The sequence below is a fragment of the Pseudorasbora parva genome, chromosome 6, assembly GCF_024679245.1.
Source record: "Pseudorasbora parva isolate DD20220531a chromosome 6, ASM2467924v1, whole genome shotgun sequence".
Taxonomy (NCBI): Eukaryota; Metazoa; Chordata; class Actinopteri; order Cypriniformes; family Gobionidae; genus Pseudorasbora; species Pseudorasbora parva.
In genome coordinates, this window is record NC_090177.1 from 28,050,638 (window position 1) to 28,070,296 (window position 19,659).

Here is a 19,659-nt window from a genome sequence, read left to right on the forward strand (position 1 = left end):
GTTTCATTTGATCCTTTTAGCTTCAATAATGTAATGGGATATGTATTTTAAATGAAAATATTTTCATGAGTAAATACACAGGAAGCGATTTATTATCACTTAATCTCAGGCACTAAATAGATTGCAGTTGTCTCAGTCAATATAATGGCTTTGTTGTTTGGTTCTTGCATGACACCAGTCTACTGCTGTGGCAGGCTCAATTTCAGATTTTCCTGACTCAAAAGGTCACGCCAAAACACAGATGCACTTGATGACTTAAGTGTTAGTCAGATGTCCTGTGCAGTGTAACGTTCTGTTTCTTATAGTTTGCGCTGCAGTTTTGACGTACGCCTTTTTGACACTCATCCTTCACTTGGGTCATTTTGACCCGAATTCATAAATTATTATTATTATTTTTTTAATTGAGCGTTCGTCAGAGTGGTCTAAGACCCTAGGACTTTTGTCGCACTTGAACCATGAATACACAAAAAATTACTGGATTCGAGGAGTTTTAAACAAATCCTTCCCCTGTCGTTCAATTTGACCCTCAGCTTTAAGTTGAAAGAAAGAAATAAGTTTGTAAAGAAGTTCGTTCATGGGAAGGAAGGAGGCGGGAACCGGCGAACGTTTAACAGCATTTATTCAAAATAAATAAACAAAATGAAAGTAAAACCGCGGACAGCCCCTCACGGACGACTGCCCGCAAACACACACAAAATAAAACGTGGGCAGCCCCTCACGGACGACTGCCCACAAACACATAAACAAAACGTAACATAAAATTCCAGGCCTGGTCCTCTCTCGTCTTCCGCAGCTCTTGCTCCTCCTTATATGCTCCCGTCACATGGCCGCGAGACGAGACCGGTGTGCCACGCAGCTGGCACTCGTGAACGTTAATCACCGGCCCGCTCTCGCGGTCCCTCGCCCCGCTGCTTGCCACACCACATACCCCCATCGCCCCTCGCAGGCCGGGGGGCACTCCCGAGACGGCGCTCTACTCCCCCTCCCCCCCTCTCCCGGGGGGGCCGATCACGGCGGCCGCGGCACCTGGGGGTAAGGACAGAGAGGCGAGAGAAATGTAGACTGGAGCACGAGGAGCCCACGGAGCCCGCGGACGAGAGAGGGGAGAGAGGGAAAAAAGAAAGAAGGGGAAAAAAAAAATTTCTGGTCCGGTTCCCAGACACACTGCCGTTCGGCCCTCCGCCCGCCGAGAGGCTCTTCCTCGCGGTGCTGTGCGATGGCACTGGACGCCTGGTGGGCCGCTCGATCCTCCTCCGCCCCCTGGCGGCCGGCGGTGACTCCTCCTTTCGAGGGACCCGGCAGCGAGCCCCGCGCTCCCTGCTCCTCCCCTATCAGGCGGATGGCAGCAGGCTCCGGCCCCCGGCAAGCGCGGCGACTCCTCCGCTCCCTCTCGGACGGCAGCCACCCCACCTCGACCCAGGGGCACGGCAGCGAGGTCTCTGTCCCACCTTTCCCGCTCCAGCACCATCGCCTCGGGCAGCCCTCGCGGTCTTTCCTCATCCGCGCTGCCCGAACTCCTCAGCACCGCGATCCCCCTCAGCAGCGAGGGCTCTCCGACAGCGCGTCCTCCTTCCTCCCGGGCTTCGGCACCAATGTAAAGAAGTTCGTTCATGGGAAGGAAGGAGGCGGGAACCGGCGAACGTTTAACAGCATTTATTCAAAATAAATAAACAAAATGAAAGTAAAACCGCGGACAGCCCCTCACGGACGACTGCCCGCAAACACACACAAAATAAAACGTGGGCAGCCCCTCACGGACGACTGCCCACAAACACATAAACAAAACGTAACATAAAATTCCAGGCCTGGTCCTCTCTCGTCTTCCGCAGCTCTTGCTCCTCCTTATATGCTCCCGTCACATGGCCGCGAGACGAGACCGGTGTGCCACGCAGCTGGCACTCGTGAACGTTAATCACCGGCCCGCTCTCGCGGTCCCTCGCCCCGCTGCTTGCCACACCACAAAGTTATTATTTATTAATTGGTCAAATCTAGTAATTTAAAAGCTTAACATTTTTTTTTCAAACATTAATTAAACGAAATAAACTTTCTTGACATGTTACATTATTTGAATGTTTCTCTCCCCCTTTTGTTATTGGTTGCTGTGTTTCCCCTTTGTTATTTAAATGTTTTGTCACGTGACTTACATTTTACATACACGTAGGACTGTCTCTGTTAGACACATTAGGTAAGGAGCGGGTGCAACTTCTTGTAAGTTTTGTTGTAGTTAGTGAAGCTTTAGTTAGCACGTGTTGAACTCTGAAGATTTCTTTCTGGGTTTGTTTTCAGTTAGTTTAGAGGGTGGGGATTTTCTGGGTTATTTTCATTTAGTTACCACTGCTCGTTTTCCTAGCTGCTGCGGCCTAGCTTAACGCATTATATTGTTTGTTTCTTGTTTCTTTTTACTTGGTTGTATATAGCTGTAAATATATTTTTTTATTAGATGTTTTCCTTGTTGTGAATTATCTTTCTTTGTAAATAAAGCGAACCAGTTGTTAACGCTACCCTGGTTGTCCTTGGGTCATTCCAATACTCCCCAGAGACCAAAAATGTTTACATGATATTACATTAGTGTTTACATGATATTACATGAATGTTTACATGAGTGTTTACATGATATTATGTACGTCGTCCTCATACCTCTATGCCAACATGAGATGCAACAACACAAAAAACGAAGTATCATTTTAGGCCTTCGGGTCATTTTGACCCGGGAGGGAAGATTTTGTTACAAAGTGTGATGGAGGGATGAGGGTTAAAATGCTAAAGCTCGTTTAAGGGGTCATAAAATGCCATTTTTGTACACATTAATATGATTCTTTAGTGTCTAAATGAAAACTTTGTAATATACTTTAATAAAAAATTCTCATTAGTATTGTAAGAAAACACTAATTTTACCTGGTCAAAAACAGCTCTGTTTTCACCAAGCCATTTCAGTGAATACGGCTTTAAATGATAATGAGCTTTGCTTACCCCGCCCCTCTGTTCAGTTTGGTTGTTTGACACACACACACACACATGGAGTTGTTGCCTAGACAACAGTGAAGGGGAAAGAATGGCAACGTGAGTCTCTGAGCACACATCTGTGCAACCGTACAAATTTGTACCGGAGTCAGACCCGGAAAAAGATGACAGCTCCAATGAGATTCGACAATTAAGGTTTGAACAGGACGTTTCTGAAAGGTTGGTAAACATAATGTCACTTTGATCTATCTTTGTATGTACTAGCAGGGTAACGTTAGTGTAGTGAGATACGAATGCTACATGTTTACTGATGTATACGTTCATTTATTGACAGATTGATGTTACACCTAATGCCAATAAAAACTTTTTTTTCTGTTAATGTCGGTTTGTCAGTGATGCGTAATGTTATCTATGCATTTTAATAACGTTTACAACACGATTTTTGTTGTTGACAGTAACAGACACCATTTTAAACCATCTACAAAAGTAAGCTTAGTGTTATCACATCCACGTTAACTTTATCAACAGCGTACACAGTTTGTAATAACACAATAACCATAAGGCGTTGTTCATTATAAACGTGGGATTATGAATCATATTGAGAACGTCATACATAGAAAGCATGCCGGAATGTAATTTAACTTACCCTGTAAACTTTAGCCGCATTTATTGTGAAGCGTTTCAGACACTACACTCACTTCTTCTGGAGGTGCAGCAGGAACACGAATAGTTTGTACCAATCTTTTTTTCAGGAGCAGCTTCTTAGCCAAACCTGCTTTATACTGACCCTTGTTTATAAAGCAGTCTGGTGAGAAATGCTTCGCGGTTCGCGCAAACATAAAGGCATTGACGTTGTTCGGGGGGAATATTCCTTTCGAAAACAAAACTCAGCCACTGCGTCTTCAGCGGTTCAGATTTAGGAATATAAAAATGACTGCTGTGTTCGTTATTACATCCAAGAAAAGAACCCCACAATCGATTAGACACCATTCTGCTCCAGCGTATCAACAATGGCGGACTATGATGAAAGCTCGCTCAGGGCAGATCTGAGTTGAAACACTGCTGTCAATCAACAATCGAGGGGCGTCCGATTGTGTGGTGTCACACGGTCAAACGGCTTGATGTGAGACAGGAAAAAACATATAAGGAGATTAAAAAAAAACACTGGATGGATTTTTTACCATTATAGGATGGTTTGTGTACAGGCACTGCCAACACACAGTTCCATAAAATCAGCTTGTAAAAGTGCATGTTCCATTATATGACGCCTAAGGTTGATTCTGATTAGCGGTTAATGTTTTACTGTTCATCAGCTGGAAAAAAAAATGTTATGAAAGTGCCTCCAGCGATATAGACCGTAAGGTGAAGCCGTTTTTCGTATTATCCCGTTCCCATATATGGGGCACTAAATTATTTTCATTCTAAAAAAAATATCTATTGGCTTTGAGCAAGAAAATAAAAGTTCTCCATATGTAATCCTGCAGTTTATTTTTTTATCAGTGTTTAAAATCGGCAATAGTTCCTTCCTCGCGTAATCATATTTTGCTCATGAGTGATGAGGCTTCGCGGAACAATCGTCACGTGCTTACCGCTAGACCAATAAGGTGGCTGCTTTTTGGAACGACGTTTAAACATAAGTCCAGAATGTCGTCAATATCGAGCAGCGAAGAAGACGAAATTACGGCCAAACCTCCTTCAAAAGTCCGTAAAAAGGATTATAAACAATGCTATATGCATCTCACGTCCATAAAGAAAGAAGACACAACGGATTTTACACACACACGTTGGGATACATTCAGAAACAGCGTCAAACGGTGGCTTGGCTTGCAGGGTGAGAATCAGAGAATTGCAGAAACATACAAACATTGCCTAGAAATCGAGTTTGATAATGTTCCGGAAGACGCTGGGTTTCACTCCACTTGCTACAGGCGTTTCATTGACAAAAAGCGTTTGGATGCGGCTGAGAAACGGGTCACGCAGCGTCCTGAAGCTCAAGATCAAGGCCAGTCTGTGTCATCGGGTAGTAGTACCTCAATTGAATGTCCGTCAAAAAAGACACTACGGTCCAGGACGGGCCTGCCAGCAGCTTGTGCAGGTCCCGTACTTCCTGCCTTGTGCATAATTTGTAAGAAAACGGACAAGTACATTACTGTTGCAGGCAAACGCCAGAAGGACCGTCTTTCACAGGCAGAAACGTTGTCAGCAGGTAAGACACTCTCTCTCTCACTCTCACTCACACACACAAAGTTTTGTCATATGCTGGGTATTAACGTTACATTATTTATTTAATATTTATTGTACAGTCAGATGTTAATAGTGTTCAAATGTTAATACAGTTTTTATTTACAAATGTATATATAAAAATGAGAGTATAATATTAATTACAGGCCAATTGTTGAAAGCTGCTGAGATGAAAGAAGACACTAGCATTCTTGTGCATATTCGAGACAAAGACTGTGTGTCTCTGGAGGTGCGATACCACAAGTCCTGTTACAGACAGTACACCAGGTTCTTGACAAAGTCTACTGCAACAGTTACTGGGACCTCAGAAGAACAGTGAGTTGTTACATTGCATTATCAGATAATAATTAATTATTCCCTTACTCTCATTATTGCACATTTCAAAAGTAAAGCATTGACCCCCCCCCCCCCCCCCACACACACACACACACACAAACATTGCAGTGTTAATTTTGATAGCAAATTTTGATTTAGTTTTAGTCAAGTTTGTTTATTTTAGTTTTAGTTACCTGTTATAACCTCAATACTTTATTGAATAATGTTCTTAGTCTTTCCTCCTTACTATGAATTAAATGGGAATGAAATTAAATGGTGTTTGTGTAACCAAAGTCATCTATCCTCCTGGGACCCAGTAATAAACTTGTGTCCACTGTAGTGGACATTATATTTTAGTCCACAGGATGTCCTGTAAAGAGCACATTCGGGGCTTTGCACAGATACCAAATGTTTGGAGGTTTCACCAGGACAACAACAACATCTTGGTCTTTAAAAATGGCTGACATTAATTTTTAGCACTCTTATAAAAAAATATGATAGTATTTTGTAATTATAATTTAAATCTGATGAATTTTCAAATTGTTTGTTATAAATCAACATCTCAGGAAAATGTAATGGGGTTTCTAATCAAAATATGACTTTTTCTTACAAAGCAGGGCATTGATTTCATAAATGTCCACTGTAGAGACACCAGGACTTAAATCATGTTTATCAGGCATGTTGGAGACACAACAAATGAGTAGCCAAGAAATTATATATCAATATTCCTATGAAATATTACATATATTATGAAAATGTAATGACATGGATAAATAGAAAATTCAAAAAACTGTTTTTTTTCCTAGTTCCCCGGAGGCTATATATATATATATACACATGACGTAATTATAAACAAGCTCAAAGTACACATTGACTCTTATTTGACTCTTATTTTGAAATGCCTTACTAATGCAGTTTCAGCTGCTCTTTCAAGTTCAGATGAGGGAGATAAAATATATGCATTGTTACAACCGTCTAAACTATATTACAATGTAAACTTTGTAAAATAAACATTGTCATTATTCATCTGCATTAGTTTATAAACAATTACATGGCATAAATGTGTAGCCTAGTCCTAACAGACTCTCGTACATTTAGTTTGAGTCTGTCAATTGATGAGCATTAACTTCCTCTGGATCTGAAGAATAAATTTAAAAAAAATCTTCACAATTCGCTTGGTCAATTGTTTTGGATTTTCTACTATTTACACTATTTTAAATAGAATTCATGGTGAAATGGTTATGGCATATGCCACACAAAATAATATATATTTTCCATTTTTAATGTTTTCTTTTCAGAAATGATCCAACCTTCGAAGCCAGCTACAAGATCTTCTGTGAGAGGATCATCCGCCATAGAATAATTGTAAACCAAGAGGTGCTGACAATGACGCAGCTAAGAAGGATCTTTTTAAATCTTGTGAAAAACCATGAAGATCTTGATGCTTCACACTACAGGTAATTTAATTACCATGAGTTTCTTTGGCAGCTTTTATGCAATATATATATATATATATTTATTAGGGGTGTAAGAAAATAGCGATACACCTGAGTATCGCAATATTTTTTTGTGGTGATAATGTATTTCAAAAACGCAAAATCGATATACAAAAAAATATACATAATCATACAGATTCATGAAAGTTGGATCATTTTGTCTGTTTATATCCCGACCGCTAGATCACAGTGTTCTTATCTCTGAACTTAAACAGTGACATGAAGTATTAGCATAATGGCACGTCACTAATGTTAACGTTAATATAGTTTGCTGCTAGTAATGGGGGATGAATTTTAACTTATTTGTTTTCAGTGTTAATATATCTTTATGTTGTGATAATTCTTCACTGTATCTTTGTTTCAGGCAGGATAAATTGAAGAGGAGGTTGACCCGTGATTTCCCCCAGCTGGTGTTTCACTCCCCCAGCAAGCGCAACATCAGTGAGCTGGTTTTTGTTGAGACACTGTCTGCAGATAAGCTAATAGATAGGCTACCTCATCCATCAGGTACAGAAACAACAGAGTCAACTGAGGAAACTAGTAGCCAAAGTGATGATGAAAACACAACAGCCGGTCCGCAAAGACCAATTTCAATGGCCTCTGTCAATGCTACAGAGGACACAAGGACACTTTATAGTGCAGCATTAATATTAAAGATGCTTTTATGTGACTCTCCCAGTATGACATGCCCGTGGCCACCCACGTCAGATGATTTAAATGTGAGTGAAGCAAAATCTGTTGTGCCACTTGAACTGTACAATCTGATTTCCTGGATTATTGGTGCAACTGAGGAGCCAACATTGGCCCATTATGTTGATATTCCAGATGATTTGAACCTTAAAGTACTATCTATTTGTCAAGACATTGTGTATCTTGCATCTAAGGGACGGAGGCAGACCCCTAAATCATTGTGTCTTGGTCTAACTGTTCGCCATTTAACAGGTTCATCACAAATTGTATCACTTCTAAATAGACTAGGGCATTGTGCTTCATGGGACACAGTTGTTAGTCTAGACACTAGCCTTGCCCAACTACAACTAGTAGAGGGCAGTGACAAAATACCAAAGGGTTTCTCAAAGAAGGTTCCTACAATACTTGTGTGGGACAATATTGACTTTGGGGAGGAGACACTGTCAGGTCGTGGAACTACCCACCACACAAATGGGATTATGCTGCAAAGTTCTGTAGTTGAAACTGAGTCAACAACAAACAGGCAACCACTACAGAAGGGAGTTTCCTCATTCAAAGCACCCCCTAGCATCCCTATAGAACAGTACCATCAGTCTAAAAGACAAGGACCACAGAACTTGTTTCATCATGAAAAGGTTCCATTAGAGAGAGAGACATACAAATTGAACACCGCATCTGCCGCACAAACTGAACTGGCATACGTTTTTATAAAGTCCATAGATGCTGAAAGATGCACTATCCCAAGCTGGACAGGTTTCCATACATTGCTTCAAGGTGATGGCACTCTGCAAAAGTCAGCACTATATTATCTTCCAGTCATTGAGGCTTCACCGACAGAGATGTCAACAGTCAACACAATTCTGAAGCGAAGTGTCCAAATTGCAGATCAGCTAGAACTGGACCATATAGTCTTAGTTTTTGACCAAGCTATATATGCCAAAGCTCAGCAAATCCGCTGGAAAGATGATGATTTTACTCAGCGTGTAGTGATTCGACTAGGTGAATTTCACACATGCATGTCCTACCTGGGCATTCTAGGAAAAAGGTTTGGAGATGCAGGACTTCAAGACATACTCATTGAGTCCGAAGTTGTTGCCCCAGGATCCATCAATGGAGTGCTCAGTGGTCATCACTACAACCGCAGCATGAGGGCACACAAACTTCTCTATGAGAGTCTGCAACGTATTAGACTTCTCACCTTCTTAGACTCTTTGACACCAGAGGAGAGAGATGAGTGTATGGATGTAATCAGTGAGCTCAAATGTGCATTCCAGGACAGAACAATGGATGTTTTGTGTACAAATGAGAAATTTGCCAAAATGTGTTCAAAATATGAAGACTTTGTGAAAAGAAGAAGTGCAGAAAACCCAACGTTTGCCTTCTGGAGTTCATACATTGACATGGTACAGATACTCCTCCTTTTTGTGAGAGCAACACGAGAATCAGACTGGCAGCTTCACCTGTCAACAGTGCGCTTGATGATGGGATGGTTTTTTGCATATGACCGTGTCAATTATGCTAGATATTTACCTTCATACTGGCTGGAAATGGTCAATTTGCCCCTCACACATCCTTCTTGCCACAGTGAGCTCTGTGTTAAAGGCCAGTGGACTGTCCAACGCCAAAGTGTCCATGGATTTGCCTCGATTGCTTGTGACCAGGCCATTGAGCAAACATGCAACAGAGATTCCAAGACAAAGGGTGGTTGGACAGGGATTACACAGAATCGAGCTGCAGTATATCGCTGGATATTGTCGCAACATGAAAGAGCAGCCATAGCAAGACAATGTGAGGCAATGGCAGGTAAATCTCCCGATATAAGGAAACGAAAAGACCTTGACAGTACACGAATTCATGCTGATGAAAAAGATGTGACCAGAATAATTTCCACCCTAGATTCCATGCTGAATCCTTTTGACACACACCAAGATGGCATTGTGTGTCTTAGCTCTGGGACAGTCGCAGCTGAAGAAATCATGAGAGATTTGCTTGCAGCTTCGGAAAAGGGGGAAAACGCTGTCAAAGAGTTTATGGACCATAGACTGTTATCACCATCAGTTGACATATTTGCTCCCATCAAAACACAAAAACTAAAGACCTTTAGTGATCAAGCAAAGACAAAGAAGAAATCCGCAGCAGGCAAGGAAGTGATTCTGCGTGCCGACAAGAAGCTATTTTCCAGACTACTCGTCATAGGTCAAAGTAGAAAGATAGACCTACGGGAAATTCTGTCCTACTCCTTGGGAACTGTGTCGTATCCTTTAGCCAGTGCTGATGGCTCACTTGCTAAAACAAACAAATCAGCTCTAATGGATTTATTGGAAACCAAAGGTGGAGACTGTTTAGTTGACAAGGTTCCGGCAGATGGAGCCATTCTCTTCGATGGCATGGCAGTCATTCAAGCCATTCGATCCATACCAAGTACCTTCGGAGAGCTCGCCGACACCATACTGCTGTACATAGTCAAGCTTGCTCTGAAGCACAACTGTACACGGATAGACTTTGTGATTGACCAGTATCCGGAAATGAGTATTAAGAATCTAGAACGGTCACATAGAGCTGCTGGTGGTACACAACTGGTGAAAATTTATGGAGTGGATCAGAAGACACCAACACAATGGAAGAAGTTTCTATCAAATGGAACAAACAAAGAGGCACTGGCAGAATTCCTCTATGTTGCGTGGAAAGATGCTGATTTCACCACTGTGGGCAAGGACTTCAGCTTGTACATAGCACATGGAGACCTGTGTCACTGCGTGACTGTAAAGGAGGGTTTACAAACTCTCAGTGCTGTTGAAGATCTGACGTGTGATCATGAGGAATGTGACACTAGAGTGTTTTTACATGTACAACATGCTGCACAGGAACATCGGACCGTAGTCATCAAGAGCCCTGATACTGATGTGGCAGTGATTGCTTTAAGTCTGCAGCCAGACTTACCATGTAGGGTGTATTTTTTCACGGGGGTTGGCAACAAAACCAGGATCATTGATTTAGCTAAGGTGTCATATGCTCTTGGCACCAGTGTGTGTTTGGCACTTATTGGGATCCATACCTTCTCAGGCTGTGACTCTACTAGCGCCTTTTATGGCAAAGGCAAAAGAAAGGCATTTTCTGTTGCTTGCGAGAAAGAGGAATACCTGGCTGCATTTACAAATTTGGGAAGCAGTTTTAACCTGGACCAGTCTACATTTGAACTACTTTGCAAATATGTGTGCCACCTGTATGGCCAGTCATCTGCTGAAAATCTGAACGATGCAAGATACAAAGCATTCTGCATGGCATCGTCAGCTTTGCCAGAACTATCCATGCCCCCAACAAGTGACGCCCTGTACCAACACTGCAAAAGGGCAAACTACCAAGCAGCCATAATGAGACAGTCTCTGAGAAGTGTAATGTGTGCCCCTTCACCCGTTGGCAATGGATGGCACCTTGAGGATGGGGAGTTAACAGTGACCTGGATGACTAGAAATCCTGCCCCTGAAAGTATGTTGCAGGTAGTCCACTGCAGTTGCAAGCACGGCAAATGTGAGACCGGAAGATGTTCCTGTATGTCTGCAAGACTGTCTTGTACCGATTTATGTCGGTGCCAAAATTGTGCAAATGTTTCCCAGGAAACAGAGGAAAGCGCTACATGGGGTGATGGCTTTGATGATAGTGATAGGGATGATACTGATGAATAAAGACGTGCTGTCAAATTTTAGGCTGATTTTGAGCTGTAATTAATCTATTGTGGATTTTTTTTTTTAATTAAGGGGGCAGGGAAGCATTTTGAGTCATTTAGCAAACCTGGGGCAAAGTGTACTTCTTTTTTTATCTTCTAACTTTCTATCTATCTTCTATCTTTCTGTGAATACACAGTGCCTACTGAAAATTTTTATGTATAAAACTTCACAGTGTTGCTACATTTACAATGTTTATGTTTAATTTTTCTTAGTGCCAATCTGTTAAATTTAAGAGTATTTTCTACAAATTTGCCATATGTCATGGTCTACATTCACACTTGAGTATAGTAATGCACTAATGTCTGTCTCAAATGTTAAGGTACATATATAAATCTCAGTTTGATAGATATTTTGTGTTGCTAAAATGAATAAAATAAAGTTACAAGCAAAACCAGCAGTATAAGAATTTCGTTTTTTTTTCAATTCACAATTATATACATTTATGGATTGTGACCGAAAACTGCAGGATATTTTGTGGAGAACTTTTAACATAAGGTCTAAAAGGGTGTTGTCTATGCAAAAATGCATTTAAAAAGTAGTGCCCAGGTGTGGGAACAAAAATCACCTTTTAGAGACTTTTTCCTAGTTCACCTTATGGCCTAATATTGTTTCTCTGTGTTGTTATCGTTACAGCTGTGATCTGGACTTCACTATTCTCACAGAAATAGAATGATAAAAACTGTACATTAATAGTTTTCTTCCATGGTGTGAACCCTAATTGCTAAGCTACACCGGAGTTTATGCCACTAGTCAACATTTTGCCCCTGCAAGACAAGATGATAACCAAACACTAAAAGATTCTGTCCACACCCGAGATGCAGACGTCCTCGTTACACTCGCAAAGCGCCATGTCGTGTCCCATCAGCCTCTTTGTCAAAAAGACAGAGTAAATAAGACTTTAATATGACCGTTCCCTCCTTTCCTTCGTCCTTCCCTCCTCCGCCCCCCCAACCACACGAATTCTCTCTCATTCTCATTTCTCCCGTAACCACCGAATCAATCATTAAGCTGACCGGCCCGCCCGTCAGAGAGGCACGTAACTCTAAACAAGTCTAATACGTGCTGATTGGTGACTTATTTGGATTAGTATGAAAGAGAAGAAAGCACACAGAGGAAAAGGCTACTAGCTGTCAGCTTGCATTAGTGCTGACGTGAATCCCGCACCGGCTCTATTCTTCTGTCCCTTCTTCCGTTACCACTTTAGTATTAAAAATCCATCCAACGCTCAATCAATAAAATGACAACTATGACTAAAAGCCTGCTCATTTTTAAGAAAACTATTAGGCCTTCATCAAATCATGATTCTTCTCTTGTTGTCAGTTTCAGGCGATTTTTAGCTCAGAGACTTTTACATATCAATGGCTGTTTCAAAGTTTCATGTAACATGAAATGTGCGTAAAGCATGCCGTGCTTTTACCTTTTATGATCAATTTGCTTCAAACCTCGGACGTCTTAATAATGCACGTGTAGAGGCAAGAGCGCTCAATAGCAGCGAGTGGGCAGGTCAGCATGCGCCATACGCATTAGCTAGGCAGAATCAACCTTGCAAATTAATTTGGGGAGGCGTAATAGGAGCCGGTGCAGGGCGCGGGCATGATTTCACAGAGTTATCATTACGTTAACTCAACACTGAGACAATGTTCACTCCCCTCCGGCCCTAATGCAGGGGGAGACGGCCCAAGGTCACTCGCTGCACAGTCTAATGGGAGATGACAGGTGAAAAGAGCCACAGCGAACCACGCAGATTTAACTTTCATTTGTGTGTTACTGTGTGTGTGTGCGTGTGTGTGAATGAGGTAGACAGCAAGGACTTTCCTTCCACCAAACACTCTTCTGACCTTCACATTCAAGAGGGAACACTAAATTGGAAGAGCAAAGATATAATTACAAACTCCTCACTGAAAACACACTCAAAAGGAGAACTTTTAACAATAGTGTATTTGTTTCTAGTGCTATACAACAATTTTGAACCCAATTTTCGAACAATTTTGAACCTTTGTCTCCACGTACTCTTTACAAAAAGCAAGACCATTAGACTAACATGCCTTTTATTTGAGAACTTGTCTGCTCAAAAAAAAACAAAAAAACAAAAAAACTGGGGCGCGATACATACACTATACTATATATAATTAGGCAAACTTGGAACCCAAAATCCACCACTCAAGGTATGTTTTCAAGACCCACTTTTCAAAATTCAAATAACTTTCGACCCCTTTAAATCGAGGGTGATCCATAAGTGATTTTTAAACCTCGTCATTGACACTTGGTCACTAAAATGTTTTGCAGAGATGTAAGGGCAAGCAGCTGTTCAGTAAACACCGCTGTCATCTTTGAAGCCATTTATTGGTGAGTACCACATAGCTATGGATTAAAGCATAAGTCTCTGTGACATAAAAGATCCCCTGCTGCTCCACAGATGTGCAATTTCTTTTTTCCCCCCTTCTCCCTCGCTCATTTCTAAGTCCGGTAGTGACAGTTGAAGCCAGTGACATTTTTTTGTGACAGACTCGACGCTAAGAGGAGGTGGCAGCGGTCAATAACGCCAACACTGACACCATTAAGATGTTGTTTGGGTTGTTTCCTGTGACATATATCTAGGAGAGCGAAAGGGAAAGGAAAAAGGAGAAAGGGAGGGACATAAATAGAGAGTGAAGTGAGTGCATTTTGGCTTGAAATGACATCTCTTTTCATCATTCTTTTAAGCTGCCATTTTAGTTAACTTCTGGATGGGTGACAGAAAGCAACATGCCATCCATCGAACCCTCCCCCCCTCCTCCCCCTCCTCCTCCTCCTCCCCCTCTTCCTCCGCGATGGCCATGAATTATTTATGCACAGATAGATTGAGTGTTTGGCTCTGTTACATGGTAATATTGTTAGAATCCAAAACACAAAATCATAGGGCCATAGGTTCAGCACAATAATTGGTTTCACATCAAAACAAACTCTGAAACAAAGCCAAGCGTGAATAATATGACTATCTTTTGAAGAGTAAAAGATAAGGCAACTTTTATAGATGCACTTTTACCAACACCTGCACAAAAACACAGAATGCGAAGTAAAACATTTCTTCGAAAATAAAAAAAATAAAAAAATGGCATTAATTATCAGAACAAAAATGCTGCCGTACCATGTCTATGGTTCACAGGATGTGTTATGCTGGCTGATTTATGCTTCCACATCTCTGAGCTAGTTTACGTTTAGGTGCAGCGCCACTGAACAATTTCACTTTTCAATTATTTGCTTATTTTGTTCATATTAACGTACAAAAAGCTTATGAATTGAATTAAGCAAGTATCCAAATGATAAAATTCATTCTGCACGGTTGCCCGCCAATCGGCTCTCCTGCATTAGTGTTCCTTTTGCTCGACTTTATGACTTTACCTTCGCAGTGCACTACATTAATAACTTATTAAATCATATAATCATGTTATAGCGTGTTATGTGTATTGGTTTGTATATGCTCCTGTCCCTTTTGATGGATTTGCTCTGCAAATCAACTTAATCACGCCATTGGAAAACATAATGAGTGTGGCATGCTTTTCGACAGACTAACAATCTTATTAGGGAGCCAATGTTCTCAAAAACCAAGCCATAAATTCATTAAGTGATAATTTAGAGCATAAAATGAGATTGAAATCCATGATGCAAAACAACCAACTCAGAAAGCAACATGATGACTAAAAAGAAAAGTAGGAGCATACACAAACATGTATTTAAAAACCTTTAGTCATATCCACTCTGTGTAAAATATGTCATTTTGACATTGCTTATTTGTCTGATAACAAGTGTACATGTACTGTATGTCACATGCATTTGTCAATTTCCCTGAAAGTCACCATTTCCAGCAGATTTCAAAAGATTATGTTTAATATTATTCTGGCAATGATAGAATAAAATGTCATTAGAATAAAATGACAGACTCTTTTGCCTTTCTAAGGTGCTTCCTATAAATATGCAAAATTGTATAATATCCGCACACTTTTTTACACGTCATTTGATAAAATGACAGTTTGATGACAAACAATAAACATATTCCATTCACAACTGATGTTTACCTAGATTTATCTTTCATTTCTTCACACATAACATAACACATCTAATATTTCATTTAAAAGGGTTACTTAACCCAAAGATTCTGCCATTGACTTCTCACACTCATGTTGTCCCCAACCTCTAACACCTTTGTTCCTCTTCAACACAACTGAAGAGATTGTTGAATAAAGTTGTTATATTTGTTAGATTTTTGTGCACAAAAAGTATTCTTGTCGCTTCATAAAATTAAGGTTGAACCACTGGATTTACATAGACTATTTTAAAAATGTCTTTACTAGGGATGCTTACATAATATTGAATCGTTCGGTATGGAATTCAAGGTTCAGTACACGCTTGTGAATTGCGTTTTTTTCTTTCTTTTTTTTCGGTTTGGCATAAATATTTTTCTCATATGCACTAAAGTTAGTGGGTGTTTAGCCACGCTTAAAATACTGGTGTCAGAGAGTTATACTCACGAAACAAGGGGTCACAGACACTGGGACAAGGTTAAAACAATCAAATTAGTGCTGGGCAATTGATTAATTGTGATTAATCGCAAATAAAAGTTTGTGTTTACATAATATATGAGTGTGTACTGTATAATTATTACGTAAATACACACTCCTTCATATATAGGCCTATATTTAAGAAATATATATATATATATATATATATATATATATATATATATATATATATATGCACAGTGCACACACATATATTATGTAAACACAAACGTTTATTTTGGGTGCGATTAATCACGATTCATTGATTGCCAAGCACTAAATAAAATCTAAACATAAACTCATTTGAAAAGTAGGTAACATTATGAAGGCACGGTATTCAATAATGCTAAGTTATTAAAAAAATCAACCCCTGTGTGCCCAAGAAATACCAATAAATGTACTTTCTTAGTTTGAGCATTGCATGCATGCATTTCTGATGGTTTATAAAACTGGACTATATTCTTTCGCTGAGGTCTGGAAAAGAGGACTGTATCTGATGCATATTTATGTGTTCTTTCACATTTCCCCTATCTTTGCTTACATTTAATAAAAGACGATTTCATTTTGTATTTCAGCGTTTGCAGCTCTCATTTCTCACACTTATTGTGCATATCATATCTTGTCTTTCATGATTAATTGAAGCTTGTCAGTCTTTGTCTACAGTAAACTTAACCCTCTGTTTCCCCAGTAAATCATCCTTTCCTCTCCTCTGACGGTGCTGGTCGATTTTCACATCCCGATGAGCTATAATGACTTTAATGACACTCTGCTTATGTTAATTTTTTAATTAATCCAAATAAGTGGATCTGACACAGGGCTTGGTTAAGTGCACATACATGACATGGTCCATCATTAGGCTATGCTTAACCAAGAATCTCATACCGTAGATCACGACCGTGATCACAACCACATTTTATCATCTAAATCAAAGTTCCCAAGCACAGCAACTACACCCACAGCATTATGGTACCTGATAGCACTGTAGTGACCACTTTCGTTATTACAGAATGAACATCTACTCTCATCACAGACACACTACCAATCAAAAGTTTGCATACACTTGCATCCGCTCTCAGACTAAATATAAAATATCTTAAACTGTGTTCTTAAGATGAACGGATTTTTGGGTGAGCCAACCCTTTAAATACATGGTTTGAACAGTATAAAAATGTTGATAAATAGACTTTATGTCAAACATCACAAGAGCATGGTTTCTCCCAAGGTTTTTTCTTTTCTTTTTTCTCTCTGTTCTTTCACTTGATGGTTTGGGAATATTCAATGCTATCAATTTGACTGCACTGACACTATTGGATGAGAACTGAGCTGCGCTTCCCAAAAGCATCGGAAGTCTAGTAAATCGTAGATGGCACCAATGGTCTTTACAATCAACTTTCTCTACAATGCTTTTGAGAAATGCATTTTTTTCGACAGAACTGCTTTATAGATAAAATGAACAAATTTAAAGGTGTTATAAAATGTTTTTTTTTTTTTTTTTTACTGTTGTCTGAAGTCAACTAATGACATTTGCATGGTTTGTTTTGAAAGCGGCAACTGGAATGATTCTCTCAAAGGGCTTGCAAAATATCTTTTTCAAACAAACACAATGATTTACCATCCGCGATTGATTAGAATATAATTGTTTTATTACTTGGCCTGCCCAATCGCTGGATATAAGAGCAAAGCACGCACGCACGCACGCACGCGCACACACACACACACACACACACACACACACACACACACACACACACACACACACACACACACACGTCGTGTTTCCATGTTTTATGGGGACTTTCCATAGGCGTAATGGATTTCATACTGTACAAACTGTACATCCTATCCCCCTACACTGCCCCTGCCAGGAAACATTCTGCATTTTTACTTTCTCAAAAAAACTCCTTCTGTGTGATTTATAAGATGTTTTCCTCATGGGGACCTAAAAATGTCCCCACAAGGACAAGGATTTTGGATATTGCCATCTTTGTGGGGACATTTTGTCCCCATAATGTAGGGATTACCAGGCCACACACACACACACAAACACCAAAATCGCAAATCGCAATGAACCAACAAATAAAGGATTCTCCAGCCTGTGACAGCGTGCTAAGGTAAGTTTGATATGTAATCAAAATGATCTGTAACAATGCAATACTATCACATATAAGAACAACATATTTTACTAACATAAGTGTGCTGCACCATTCCAGTCGGATCCAATATAGAAGAATAGCATTGTGTTTTATTCTCAATATGTCTACAAATCCAGTATGGACCTGTGTTTTATTTACAAAAGATTCCGCAGTGATATGAAGCAAACAAGGCACAGCGCAATATCTTGCTATCTTCGGCATGTTTATTGCTCGGTAACTCGATCCGTTTAGCTCCCCGAGTCTGTGGGCGGGGCTACAGAAACGGGTGTACATATTTATTTGTTGAGGAGGCGTTTCCCTGTTCTATTATGTCATTGATCAATATATATTTGAGAGCCTCGTTTTCTGGGCCTGGTGTCTATGAAAGCTTTTCTTTGACTAATAAGGAAGTTTTCAGCTCTGAAACTTACAGGATATATATATATATATATATATATATATATATATATATATATATATATATATATATATATATATATATATATATATATATATATATATATATATATATATATATATAAGGGCTCAAGGAAAGTTAATTTCTTAATTCATCACCTTTTTAATAATTAATTCATGATCTTTACAACGGGATTGAATCAAGACTTAACAGACTTCAGTCGAACAACTGCCGAAATGGACCATTTTTTTGTTTTTTACTTTAAAACAAGCTGTATTGTATAAAAAGCAGTATGTATAATATATATATATATATATATATATATATATATATATATATATATATATATATATATATATATATATATATATATATATATATATATATATATATTATACATGATATATTTTACATTATATATACATACATACATACATACTCACACAAATAAATAAATAAAGGTGATGAACAAATAGGAAAAGAGGTGTCATTGCATCTGCTTGCAGAGAAAGTGTTAAAGATATAATGGACCTTTAAGACAATAAGCTAACCTAACTATAGATGTATTATTCAATTTAAATGTGAGTGAGAAGCAGAAACAAAAATGCAGTGCTCAAAAGTGTTCTGCTCATCTTTGCACACTCCTGTATCTTGAGTACAACAGCTCTATATTTAACAAAGCTCATACAAAAGACCTGATGCAACCGGTTTTACACAGTATATGGAAGTTTGTTGCGCAGAACACCCACTGAAAATTTTGGGTTGAAACTATTCCTTTAAGGAAAAATAGAGGAAAATGAAGAAAGCAAAGGGGAATTCTCTCATCCTCACACTCCACAGATGTCCATCACTCTTCCGTTCCGCTTGCATATTGACATTCAGGTAGCATAGCAACATGACAACATGCCTACCAAGCTGCGGAAAGAGTCTGTTGCTGTTTGAAAAGGTTGACATGATAGGTGCGCGTGTGAGCGCATGGGAGCTCGGCATCAGTGCTTTTCACTCTTTCACGCCTTCAGAGTGTCTCATTTCAATTTAAAAAACGTCTTCCCAGGAATCTGTAAATACCTTTACAAGCGCATCATAAATAAAGCACAGATCAGAGGAGCCGAGGAAAGTGTGTGTGTGTGTGTGTGTGCGAGT

General features: G+C 39.7%; 2 protein-coding genes across 7 annotated transcripts in view; one reads left to right on the forward strand and one right to left on the reverse strand.

Moving 5' to 3' along the window:
- Positions 1-19,659, reverse strand: part of myt1b (myelin transcription factor 1b) — a 122,628-nt gene that overhangs the window by 74,113 nt on the left and 28,856 nt on the right. The window lies entirely within an intron of this gene.
- LOC137079357 (uncharacterized) lies at positions 4,316-11,771 on the forward strand. The gene is made up of 4 exons (XM_067447330.1): positions 4,316-5,167; positions 5,349-5,517; positions 6,816-6,974; positions 7,378-11,771. Exons 1-4 carry the CDS (start codon positions 4,510-4,512, stop codon positions 11,384-11,386), a joined length of 4,995 nt encoding a protein of 1,664 aa, XP_067303431.1. The 5' UTR covers positions 4,316-4,509; the 3' UTR covers positions 11,387-11,771.